The sequence below is a fragment of the Anomaloglossus baeobatrachus genome, chromosome 9 (genome assembly GCF_048569485.1).
Source record: "Anomaloglossus baeobatrachus isolate aAnoBae1 chromosome 9, aAnoBae1.hap1, whole genome shotgun sequence".
Taxonomy (NCBI): Eukaryota; Metazoa; Chordata; class Amphibia; order Anura; family Aromobatidae; genus Anomaloglossus; species Anomaloglossus baeobatrachus.
Genome location: NC_134361.1, coordinates 207,877,820 through 207,890,814, shown reverse-complemented (window position 1 = coordinate 207,890,814; position 12,995 = coordinate 207,877,820). Strand labels below are relative to the sequence as shown.

Below are 12,995 nucleotides of genomic sequence, written 5' to 3'. Positions count from 1 at the left end.
TTTTTTTTTTAAGAGGAAATTTTTGGGTGAATATTGTCTTCAGGGTGTTCCACCTCAATGAAAATAATGGCAAGATGTTCTAATGTGAACAGGCGCCAGCTCCAAGCTGAACCGGCTTTTCACATGTAATCATTATGTTTTCCTTTACAAATCCATAACCGTTGGTGAATAGAGGATTTCCCGCGTGCTCCTCTCTGTTCTCACAGTTATGGATTTGTAATAATGCAGAGGATCAAATAGACGGCGATCACATGGCCGGTCCGGATCAGATATCATGAGGATGAGACCGCAACGTACGACGAGCAGTTGTCCCTTTCCACCAGAAAAAAAAAAAAAAAAAAAAAAAGACAAAAACCTCACTCTGCTTTGCTCCCTATCCCCAGGTCCAGCATGGAGTCTGCACTACTGCTCAAGGTGTCCATCTGTCTGCAGGGCATCACAGAGCTCAGCGGTGCTGCTCGCCTTGTTGGCACAAGCTGCTGAGCTCACCGACTGGTTGCAACAAAAACAATGAGATATCAGTGCTGCAAACACATCGCTGGACCCAGGGAGAGTGAGTAAGGCAGTAAGGGGGAGTAAGGCAGTAAGGGGTTTGTTTTTTGTTGTTAAATAAATTGGATCTGGGAGACAGAGGCTTTTCTGGAAAGCCCCTATAATTTTGAGCCTTGTTTGTCTCCATCAGAGGTTCACACAGCAACCCGCACCACTGTGTCAGGAAGGACACGCACGAGGCCTTCACCGAAAAACCCACCTCTTTATTCCAGCTTATGGTTCTGTATGTAAAAAATAAATTAAATTAATCTGAAGTAAATACACTCATGCCCGAAGCAACACAATACTATACATTTCCAAAATACAAAACCTGCAGTTGCCTTTTTATTTTTTTTACATTGAAATACTTTTTACAATCGGTGACGCTGCCATCGCCCTCCCGTTCTCACGCTCAATCCAGCAAAAGAGGACGAAGGACAAGCCGCAGAGGCTGAAGGATGATGGGTGGCGGCTGCAATCCCCGCGCCATCCCCAGCGGGCAGGAGCTGCAACCCTGGCGGGCAGGGGCTGCAATCCCCGCTCCAACCCCGGCGGGCAGGGGCTGCAATCCCCGCTCCATCCTCGGCGGGCAGGGGCTGCAATCCCCGCTCCATCCTCGGCGGGCAGAAGCTGCAATCCCCGCTCCATCCTCGGCGGGCAGAAGCTGCAATCCCCGCTCCATCCTCAGCGGGCAGAAGCTGCAATCCCCGCTCCATCCTCGGCGGGCAGAAGCTGCAATCCCCGCTCCATCCTCGGCGGGCAGAAGCTGCAATCCCCGCTCCATCCTCTGCAAGCTTTCAGGACTTGGAAACATTCTTACACAGCGGAGGGTTTGTTACAGTGTAGGCAGTAATCACAGTGTCACAAACCCTCAGCAGTGAGTGCAGGAATAAATCAGGGCTGGTAGAAGAATATTGTGACGGCCGTTGGGGAAGGGAGGGGGTCTGCAGATTTTCCCAGCAGTCGATCCCACAGAACACAGGTAAACACAGAACTATAGCAACCATAGACGGGGACCGGCGATGGCGAGGAGGAAGTCTGGACGTTCTCCCCTCGTTTTGGTCACAAATAAAATGATCATAAAACTGATATAAACGAAGAGTAAACAGAGGCGGAAACTGCAAGATGCTCACAGCCTCGATGGATGCAGAGACCCCCAATAAAAGGCGAGGAGCAGGGGCCATGACTGAGGGCAATCACTCACCGGACATCTGGCGGACACTGCTCAGAAACCACTGCGGTCTAATACACAATCACATCCTTTACTCCACTCACATCCAAAGCTGCAGTCACAAGCGGCGGCCGGGGGAGCACGCCAAGGGCCCCTGCTGGCTCACTGTCCGCACTGCTGTAGTGTTCATACTGGTCCTGCAAGCGCATTGAGATGTGAGCGCAGCTCTGACTGTGAATGGTGCAGACGTGTTAGACCTCCCGGCATTACAGACCGATCGCTGGCTACTCAGATGTGATCCAATACTGGAAAACCACCAAGTACAAGATGGGGGTTTGGGGGGGGGGGGGGGGGGGGGGCGAGGACGATAACGAGGGAGAAACTGGAAAAAAAGGGCAAATTACGTGGGCAAGAAAAAAAACCCAGCTGTGAGGCTGCGAGGTGAGCGAGAGCTTCACATTGTCCATGGGGCTGAAGGAGAAACGTTCTCCAGGTGGCACCCCCCGGTGACAGTCTGACAGCGCGGGGGCTCAGCAGTCGCTCTTCCACAGTTTGATGGTTTTGTCGTTCTCTAGCGCGGCGGACGCGATGATGTTTTCTGTCGGGTGGCAGGCGGTGGAAATGACGACATCTGAAAGATGGAGGAGACAAACGTGACTACTGAGCGATCCGCCATCATCAGCACCAACCCTGGGCAGAGAGCATGACTCCCATCATTCCTGAGCCCGGGAACCCTCCATGTCTGATCCCAGCTGACAATCTAATCCTGCTCTTGTAATGACGCCCTTGTCGGCGCTCACCCGTGTGTCCCTGTAGCTTCTGCACAATCTCCTTGGTCTGCAGGTTCCAGATGTAGACCAGATTATCCTCGGAGCCGGACACAATCCACTGGAATAGAGAGACATAGTGAATAAAAAAGTACACACCGGCCTCCCGCAAATCACCAGAAACATACACCCCGGCCCCCCGCAATCACCAGAAAACGTACACCCCGGCCCCCCGCAATCACCAGAAACGAGCGCCGGACACACCTTGCCACCGGTCACGGAGAAATTGGCGAATATGCAGTACTTCTCGTTCTTGTGACATGTGTAGGTTTTCAGGCACTGGAGGGGAGAAGAACATTGCTGTTAGTGATACTGGATGGGAAAAAGATGGCAGCGGGCTCAGAGGAGACATATAGAGGGTGGAGGAGAGGCGCCGTCAGGGCAGGGGTCCAGGCAGGGGCAGGGTCAGGGCGGCGGTCCAGGGCTACAAGTGACCTCGTACTACCACCCCCTTCAGATAGGGGCAGTGGTCAGACATTCCCTTGGACCCCATGCTGCAGCGTCATCCCCCCTCGCCTTAATTCTAGCCGCCGGATGGTTCTGGAGTCTACACAAATTAGTGAGTAATTAGCGGCACAGGCCTGATGAACAATGGCGGCTCCCGGGGGAAGATACCTGGAGAACAGATCTATCAATGCGGACGTCGCTGCTAATCAGCGCATATGATGAGACGAAGGCGTTAATTAATGAGCGCTGGGGGCGCGGTATCGAGTTACATGCAGCAGATGAGACCTCAGCGGTGGAGACTCTGAGGACCTACCTTCCCTTTACTGTAGTCCCACAACTTCAGCGTGCTGCAAAGAAAAAACAGTGTCAGACACCGCTGGGAGCAACCGCAGCATAAGCGGAGGGCAATGGCTGCGAGGAGCCTCTACCGCAACCCTGAAACTGCCGGACCCCAACTGCATCTGTGCAAAAGTCACTAGGGTGGGGGGCCGTCACCGGGAATCGAACAACAAGTGTATAAATGTGCGGACGTCTGAGGATGCGGTGACCGCTCCACTTACTTGTCTAACGTGGCCGCCAGGATGTATTTGCCGTTTGGAGAAAACTTCACAAAAGACACTGGAGGGTTGTCATCATCTGCGAACGACAGAGCAGGCGCTGCTGCCACATGACAAAGATCGCTGCGGGGGAGCGGCCGGGGAGGAGCAAGGACGGAGACCAGAGGGGGGAGCGGCCGGGGAGGAGCAAGGACGGAGACCAGAGGGGGGAGCGGCCGGGGAGCAGCAAAGACGGAGACCAGAGGGGGGGAGCGGCCGGGGAGGAGCAAAGACGGAGACCAGAGGGGGGGGGAGCGGCCGGGGAGGAGCAAAGACGGAGACCAGAGGGGGGGGAGCGGCCGGGGAGGAGCAAAGACGGAGACCAGAGGGGGGGGAGCGGCCGGGGAGAAGCAAGGACGGAGACCAGAGGGGGGGAGCGGCCGGGGAGGAGCAAGGACGGAGACCAGAGGGGGGGAGCGGCCGGGGGAGGAGCAAGGACGGAGACCAGAGGGGGGAGCGGCCGGGTAGGAGCAAGGACGGAGACCAGAGGGGGGAGCGGCCGGGGAGGAGCAAGGACGGAGACCAGAGGGGGGAGCGGCCGGGGGAGGAGCAAGGACGGAGACCAGAGGGGGGGGGGGTGCGGCCGGGGAGGAGCAAGGACGGAGACCAGGGGGGGAGCGGCCGGGGAGGAGCAAGGACGGAGACCAGGGGGGGAGCGGCCGGGGAGGAGCAAGGACGGAGACCAGAGGGGGGAGCGGCCGGGGAGGAGCAAGGACGGAGACCAGAGGGGGGAGCGGCCGGGGAGGAGCAAGGACGGAGACCAGAGGGGGGGGGGGGGGGGGGAGCGGCCGGGGAGGAGCAAGGACGGAGACCAGAGGGGGGGGGGGGGGGGGGAGCGGCCGGGGAGGAGCAAGGACGGAGACCAGGGGGGGAGCGGCCGGGGAGGAGCAAGGACGGAGACCAGAGGGGGAGCGGCCGGGGAGGAGCAAGGACGGAGACCAGAGGGGGGAGCGGCCGGGGAGGAGCAAGGACGGAGACCAGAGGGGGGAGCGGCCGGGGAGGAGCAAGGACGGAGACCAGAGGGGGGAGCAGCCGGGGAGGAGCGGCCGGGGAGGAGCAAGGACGGAGACCAGAGGGGGAGGGGGGGGGGAGCGGCCGGGGAGGAGCAAAGAAGGAGACCAGCGGGGAAGCAGCAGAAGCAGACCGGCAGGGGACAAGTGATGAGCAAGGACGGAGAACAGCGGGGGGAGCGGCACCACTACTCACCGATGAGAGTTTTCAGGCACTGCCCTCAAATTCGACTAAAGAAAAATAAAAAGTGGAACTGATTAATGGCGGCATGTATAGTCACCGGGTTTATCCTCTGGGGTGGAGGCTGCGGCCCCATAACCGCGTCCAGTCCTCAGACTCCACTCATAATTCTCATCCTCAAATCTTTTATATTCACATGGAGGTTTGGGGTTTATTTGCATCCTTTTGATTGGACAGCAACAACTTAGAAAACTGCGGTCCAGCTTCCACTGCTGATTCTATTATATCCGTGCACCGCTAATGTCTACAAACATCCCTCGGACCGGGATGGGGGGGGGGGGGGGGGACCTGATATTTTCTCTTGAATATTTTTTTGGATTGCCCGGTTGGCAGTGAAGCCCACTAGGAAGGATCCGCACCCCCCCTCCCCCCCGCAAGGAATTTTTCAAAATATTTTCAAGAAAAAAAAAAAAAAAATTCCTCCTATGAACAGCAAAGTAGATTCCCATAAAAGTACATAGGAAGAGACTGAGGATTCTGGAGCGGATCTCAAGATTTGAGCAGTTTGTGGATTCAGGGATCCGAGAGACCAGAGACAAAACAGTAACAACAGGGGACACATTACTGCGAGGAACCCGCCAAAGCCGAGCGGACCCTGCCCTGCGAGGAGCCAGTGCTACCATCGGCTAGAGCGTGTACTCACCACAGGCCGTCATAACTACTGGAGACAATCAGGGAACCGTCACGATTGAAGTGCACCTGGAGGAGAGGCAGAAAGAAAAGCTCAACAGACGCCAATTACCACCTGTGTCCTCAGCAGACGTCCCCCCCCCCCCCCCCCCCCCCCCCCCCCCCCCCCCCCCCCCCCCGAGAGACTGAAACCTAACACCCCCAGTATAATGGAGCGCAAACCAGGAGAGGAGCCGCTCATTACCCCACACCAACTACTGCTCCAACCAGGAGGATGGGGGCAGTGGTGATTATAATAGATGGGGGGTGGGGATGATGGAGCAGTGGTGATTGTAATAGATGGGGGGTGGGGGATTGTGTGCGGAGATGGTGGGAGTAGTGATACATTATATAAGGGGCTTCTATAAGGATGGTCACTGCTGAGGATGATGGTGTTTGTAGTGCTCCAGACATATCTTACCGCAGAGACGGGGTCAGAGTGCGCGGGCAGCGTCTTCAAACACTTCCCAGTCTTTACATCCCATATTCTGACACTTTCATCAAACTGGAGGAAGAGAAGAGATCACAGGATCAGAAGATCTGGAGGCCGTGTAGATCCCTGGTCTCCCCCTGCAGGAAAACTACAAATTCCCAGAAGCCCCTGGGAAAGACTATGGCGGATCCCAGATCTGAGCCTGTGCGGAGACGGAGCCCACCCCCCAGATGCTGCAGGCCGGTATGAAAACCTAAACCGTCCCAGTGATGCTGGTGCGGGGCCGCCCGGAACTCACAATCAGCGGCCGCGCTGTTCCTCCACCGCTGCCATCAGACATCCAGGTCTCGTGTGAGGAAGGTGCAAACGCTGCAGCCCATCAGCTGATTGTGAGCAGCGCCTGCCTCACAATGTCACTTGAGCACCGGTGTACCCGGCACCACCATCACCGGGGCAATTTCACAGAAAACCATCAGGTTTTTACAATTGTGCGAGTCGGGGACCGGCCCATCAATGGCAGATGGTACATAACACCGTCCGTGGTGCCGGTGACTTCTCTCCAGACTGACCGAGCGTCTGCGGGAATTTCTGGAAAGCCCAGAGTCATACGGACACGGCGGAACATATGGCAACCACATAAGCAGAGGCGGCAACAACGCAGAAAGCAGAGCACCTACCGAACCTGACACGATCAGGTTGGACTGTGGGTTGAAGTTGCAGCAGAAAACGTAATTACTGTGACCCTTCAACGTCTTCAGACATTTCCCCTAAAGCAAGAAGAGGATTTATTCAGGAGAGGCAAAAAGAAAAATCAGAAAACCGCTCCTACGTCAGCGAGGAAAGCAAAGAGGGTCGCGAGAGAGAGTGCCGAGAAAAGGGGGGGGGGGGGGGGGGTCGGGAGTGAGCGCCGAGAAAAGGGTGGAGGGGTTGGAAGAGAGCGCCAAAAAGGGAGGGGGGAGTGTCACGGAAGGGTAAGATGAGAGAGGGGTTCGGGAGACTGAAACCCCCCCTCCAAAAAAACAAAATATAAGTAGAACATTGCTCCCCTCACGTGTATATAAATGTATATATTCCTATATAACTAACACACACACACACGTCTGAGCCGCTGGTTAAGGCTAGGACAAATACAAAGCAGGAACGCACCGAGCTGACATCCCAGATCTTCAGGGTCTTATCATCCGAGGCGGAGACCAGGAGGTTGGAGTCAGAGGACCAAGCAACATCCGATATTCCCTGAAAAAGTCAGACGCATCAGAGCGGAAAACGCGGTGACAATCTCATAAAGAAGCAAAGTCATGGAGCCCCCCCCGAGGAGCGGACCCCGAAATGGTGTCTGGCAGGCACAAGAGGCTGAACACAGGATGGCTATGTACACTGGGGATATTTGACCCTCTGCGGATTTTGCAGTTTTCCTCTACACAGAATGGAGCCGGCTGTCATTTTTATTGTAGGAAGCTTCACCTGTGACAGAAAAGAAAAAAAACTCCAGAAAATCCCATTTTATGATTCATAAATAATAATTAATTTGAATTTTATTGCATGAAATAAGTATTTTATCACCAACCAACCAGAAGGAATTCTGCTGTCACAGACCTGGTATTTGTTCTCCTACTCTGCTCTCATAACCTGGATTAATTGCTCCTGTGTGACCTCGTTACCTGTATAAAAGACCCCTGTCCACAGACAATCACACTCCAACCTCTCCACCATGGCCAAGACCACAGAGCTGTCTGAGGACATCAGGGGCAATATTGTAGAACTGCACAAGGCTGGGGTGGACTACAGGGCAATAGGCAAGCAGCTTGGTGAGAAGGCAACAACTGTTGGCAAAATTATTAGAGAATGGACGAAACAAAAGTTGACTATCAGTCTTACTTGGTCTGAAGCTCCATGCAAGATCTCGCCTCGTGGGGTAAGGAAGATCTGAGAAAGGTCAGGAATCAGGTCAGGAATCAGCCCAGAACTACATGGGAGGACCTGGTCAATGACCTGAAAAGAGCTGGGACCACAATCTCAAAGATAACCATTAATATCACACTACACTGTCATGGACTAAAATTCTGCAGGGCACAAGGTCCTCCCTCTCAGCACAGGTCCACGCCCGGTTGAAGTTCACCAATGACCATCTAGATCAGAGGTCCCCAACTTCAGTCCTCAAGGCCCACCAACAGTGCAGGTTTTTGGTTTTTCCTTAGTATTGCACAGGTGTTAATGTAATTACCTGCCCAGGTGCTGGTTCCAACAGCAGTGCAGTGCTAAGGAAATCCTGAAAACATGCACTGTTGATGGGCCTTGAGGACTGGAGTTGGGAAACCCTGATCTAGATGATCCAGAGGAGACATGAGAGAAGATCATCTGATCAGATGAGACCAAAATAGAACTTTCTGGTATCAACTCCACTCTACGTGTTTGGAGGAAGAAGGGCGAGTACAACCACGAAGCACAGGGGTGGAATCAGAGGTTTCCGAAGGGGACAGGATGACAGTACCGTATTGCAGGGAGGATGGATGGGGTCATGTACTGTGATATTTCAGCCAACAACCTCCTTTCCTCAGTAAGAGCATTGAAGATGGGTCATGGCTGCATCTCCAGAATGACAATGAAACTAAAACACACAGCCAGGGCAAAAAAGGAGCGGTATTTCAAGGTCCTGGAGAGGCCTAGCTACTCTGCAGACCGGAACCCAATAGAAAATTTATGGAGGAGCTGAAACTCAATGTTGCCCAGTGACAGCCCCGAAACCTGAAAGCTCTGGAGAAGAAGATCTGTACGGAGGAGTGACCTGAAAGCTCTGGAGAAGAAGATCTGTACGGAGGAGTGACCTGAAAGCTCTGGAGAAGAAGATCTGTACGGAGGAGTGACCTGAAAGCTCTGGAGAAGAAGATCTGTACGGAGGAGTGACCTGAAAGCTCTGGAGAAGAAGATCTGTACGGAGGAGTGACCTGAAAGCTCTGGAGAAGAAGATCTGTACGGAGGAGTGACCTGAAAGCTCTGAAGAAGAAGATCTGTACGGAGGAGTGGGCCATAAATTGCAAATTAGTTATTTATAAATCCTACAATGGGATTCTCTGGATTTACAGCCGGCTCCGTTCTGTGTGGGGAGAAAACTTGCAACACTGACAGCAGATCAAATCCTTATTCTCCCCACTGTGTGGATCCTGGGACACCAGATACTAGGAATCTATAGCAATGGGCAAGTGATCTACTCCCATTGACCAGGCGAGAAGAACCTACCAGCTTGTGTCCGGATATCGTCTTCTCAAATTTGCCGTCGTACGCGCCCCAGATCTTAATCAATTTATCAGCCGCTAATTAGGAGAAATAAAACAAAGTTAGGAAACAAAGTCGGAGCCGAGGAGGATCAGAGCCCGGGATGTGCACACATTACTGGGGGCTACATTCTGCTGCTCTCTGGTGTAATCAGGATCAGGCCTGGGGAATGTATCACCTCCGGGACCTGCCAGTCTATGGCCACACCACATTCACTCATGGAGAATCCTGCTCAATGTACGGGAGATGTGACAAAACTGGAGTCACTGCCGATGGGAGACAACAGACTCGCTCATCTCACTTTCCGAAAAGCTCCAGAAAAACGAGAATGAATCTGATTGTCCCTGACAGCAGAAGAGGGGAGGAGGTCTCCTGTGAAGTGCCCCCCAGGAGGTTCCCCGTCCTTACATGAGCTCGCCAGCCACTCCCCGTTGGGACTGAACTTCACAGACGACACGGCCTTGGTATGCCCCGCCAGCGTGAACTTCAGAGTATAATTCGGCTTCACAGGAGCGGGCTGAAAAAAAAAAAAAAAAGTAAGACATGAGATGAAATCAAGAGAGTCCAGCGAAATACACAGTAGAAGCACGATGGGATCTGCAGACGGCTCCAGACGTGGAGCGGTGTGTACTGTCCACAAAACCACCAAGGACACCAGGAGAAATCAGCTCCAGAAAGGGGCTACCCCTCAGATACCCCCGCTACGCTGATGGTGCCTGTACACCCCTCAAATACACTCGCTACTCTGATGGAGACTGTACACCCCTCATCATAAGAAGTCCCCTGGAGGACTTCAAGGAGGTGCCGAGCACCTGTGGCCGCCTTGTCTTCAGTCTGCGTCCAGCTCCTCCCAAACCATCTCCATTGGTGGAGGTTGGTGGTTGTGGAGGCCACGTCCTCTGACGCAGCCTCCATCTCACACCTTCTGAGGTTTGGGTTCATTGTCCTGTAACATGGACGATGCACCCACGAAGTGCAGAGCAGATGAGTGGTGGTCGCTGCAAAACACTGTGGGGGCCACGTGGGAAGCGTTGTATAATAAACCACCACTGGTGTCACCGGAAACCCCACCACTCCGCCCCCTCCACGCTTCACAGTAAGCACCACACATCAAAAAAAAAAAAAAAGAGGCTCAGATTCTGGCTTCTCAGAGTCGTTAGATTCCCATTCATCTCATGATCGGTCCTTGTGTTCCTCACTCAGTACAAGTCTCTTCCTTTCTGGGGTCCTCGGTAGTAACTTCATAGAAGCAATTTGACCATAAAGATGGCTCCTTGTAGTCTCCTCAGTTGATGTTGAGATGTGGCTACTTCAGGTCTCAGCTTCATCTATGAGAGCTGGTATCAGAGGAGCAGTCAGTGGTTTTTGAGGCCGGTGACTGATGAGCTTATCCTCTGCAGCAGAAGTCATTCTTGGCCTTCCGTTTTTGGGACGGTGGTCATCATCAGAGCCAGTCTCATCATACTGATTGATGGTTTTCACAGCTGCCCTTTAGGATACCTTCAAGGTTCAAGCAGTTTTATAAAATGACAGATCTTAACATGATGACTGGTTTGCATTGCTGAGTGGTTCTGGCTACTGTATAGCGCTGCGCACTGACACTGCAAAACACCTGACGGTCACAAACTTTCTAAAGTCGGGTGATTCCACAAATTAACTAACGGGACAAACGACACTGGAACCAGTGCTGGTGTGAGATGATGAGGGGGTGTAAAGCTACTCCCAGTGTAATAGGGGCCGAGGAGAAAATTGAGGTACCACACGTGTTCCTTTACTCCTTGTTCACTTTTGTGGTTTTACTGCCTTCAGTCTGAATCTACAATGTGCACAATCCAATAAGTACAAGGAAAGCCATTGTGTGGAGCCCAGGGTCCGGACATGTCACTGGAAGGAGGAGCAGAGAACGACGAGAGGTGCCTGCGCCTGGAAGGTGTCCCCCGCCCCCAAGGCTCATCTACTCACGGCGGCCGCCCCCCAGGCTCGGCGCTGCCGCTACCCCACATTATTCTGTGGGCAGAAGTCAGCGCTCGTGACCGTAGCTTCTACAGTGGGTCCAGTGGTCGCAGTGGGGTCCAGACCGGGGCTGACCTTGCTCTGGTTGCTGGAGGATGACGGGGTGGACTGTGTCTTAGAGGCCTCGGTCTCCGGCTTCTTCTCCTCGGTAGCCATGATGGACGCAGGTCACGTGACGTGGGCAACGTCAGCTCCGGCCGTGCAGACTGCTGCGATACAGAAGGACAAGCGGCGTCAGCAACACAAAAGACAGGAAGGTGAAAGGAGAAAAGAAAGACTCGGGCCACTCATGCTGACCCCCCCACACGGCCCTGGGCAGGGGAGGAGGAGGGGTCCATTGCGCCGGGGTAGGGGGGCGCCCAGAGGAGTGGGCATTTCCCTGGGTAAAGGAGGGAGCATAGCCCGGGGTTAAGGAGGAAGGGGGCGTCACGGCCCGGGGTAGCGAAGGACAAGGAAAGGGGGGGGCACAGTCCGAGGTAGAGAAGAAGAAGGAGGAGGGGGGCACGGCCTGAGGTAGCGGAGGACGAGGGGGGGGGGGGGGGACGTCCGGCCCAGGGTGGAGGAGTGGACGGGGGGGGGTCCGGCCCGGGGTGGAGTAGGGGAGGGGAGGGGGGAGGGTGGAGGGGGCCGGCCCGGCCCGGGGTGGGGTGGAGGGGGGGCACGTTTCAGCATTATTTCCCGGGGCTGCAGGTCGCCAGGTGCCGGGCAGGCCTCAGTTATAGCATTACGGATGTGTCCCAGCACGTACCGCGCTGACTCCCCCACTCCAGGCTCCGCCCTCCCCGGTTACCTCGGTGTTCGGTCTCGGTCTCAGCTCATTGAAGCCGCGCTGGGTAATAACGAGGAGACTGCGCGCCAGGCCGGGAACGGAGCGGCAGCAACGCATGCGCAGTACGACACTCGCCAGCCACAAAGCGCAGGCGTAAATCTGCCGTAATGCCCGCGTGCGCAGAAGCAGAAATCAGGCGCATGATCAACGCATGCGCAGTTTACTCGACAGCGAAAGAAAATATAGAGCCTGCGCCTCATTCAGGCGGGGCGTTGGTGAATGGCGCTCAGGGTTTGCGCATGCGTTCTTTTTGGGACCGGTTGTGGCAAAACCCAGTGGGTAGAAGGATCTGTGGGCGTGACCGGCTTGGTTAGTGGGCGTGGTGGTTTCCTCCCGTCCACCATAGTCATGTGAGTTGGGCTTCGCCCCCACCATTTGGGGGTCTTCCCCCCCCCCCCCCGCTTCTATTATAATAACCTCTCTGCCCACGTGGACCTAGAAGAATAATGTAAATATTCCTGGTATGAACTATGTAAACGGAGGCCACGCCCCTTCTGGTCACATGGGCATGACGTCGCATAGGTGCCAATGGCCACTGGTATATAGACGTTACAATTTGGAGACGGCGCTGGGCGGGAGAAATATGATAATTAGATCCTGGAAGACACACCCATAGGCTTCAGCTACTCTGCCTCAGCCTGTGGTTCCCATATCAACCAATCACAGCACAGCTTTCACTTTTCAACCTGGTGTGACACATGAAAGCTGCTCTGTGATTGGTTGCTATGGACAGTTGGCAGAATAGTGATGTCCTGAGAGGAAAATGGTCTCCTAAGCATCAGACGCCACAAGCGTCTCCATCCACAAGGGATTCCCACACGTCTTGATACCTGAGGTAATACAGCGGTAAGAGGAAAAGACCGTACTGATTTTGTGAGGTGACGAACGGTCGCCATAGCAGCTGTATACCTGTGAAAATCAAGACACTGTTTACCTCATACAGCCCACCCCTCAC

The 12,995-nt window shown here is 54.5% G+C and overlaps 1 protein-coding gene across 1 annotated transcript; it reads right to left on the bottom strand.

Annotated features, from left to right (window-relative positions):
• Window positions 1–845: 845 nt before the first annotated feature.
• WDR5 (WD repeat domain 5) lies at window positions 846–12,142 on the bottom strand. Its single transcript, XM_075324336.1, is given in 14 exon segments — window positions 846–2,333; window positions 2,503–2,590; window positions 2,734–2,808; window positions 3,290–3,323; window positions 3,537–3,612; window positions 4,779–4,813; window positions 5,467–5,522; window positions 5,914–5,997; window positions 6,603–6,692; window positions 7,072–7,161; window positions 9,163–9,236; window positions 9,607–9,715; window positions 11,287–11,420; window positions 12,002–12,142. Coding segments are annotated over 13 exon segments (993 nt in total). The 5' UTR covers window positions 11,368–11,420; window positions 12,002–12,142; the 3' UTR covers window positions 846–2,232.
• Window positions 12,143–12,995: the final 853 nt, after the last annotated feature.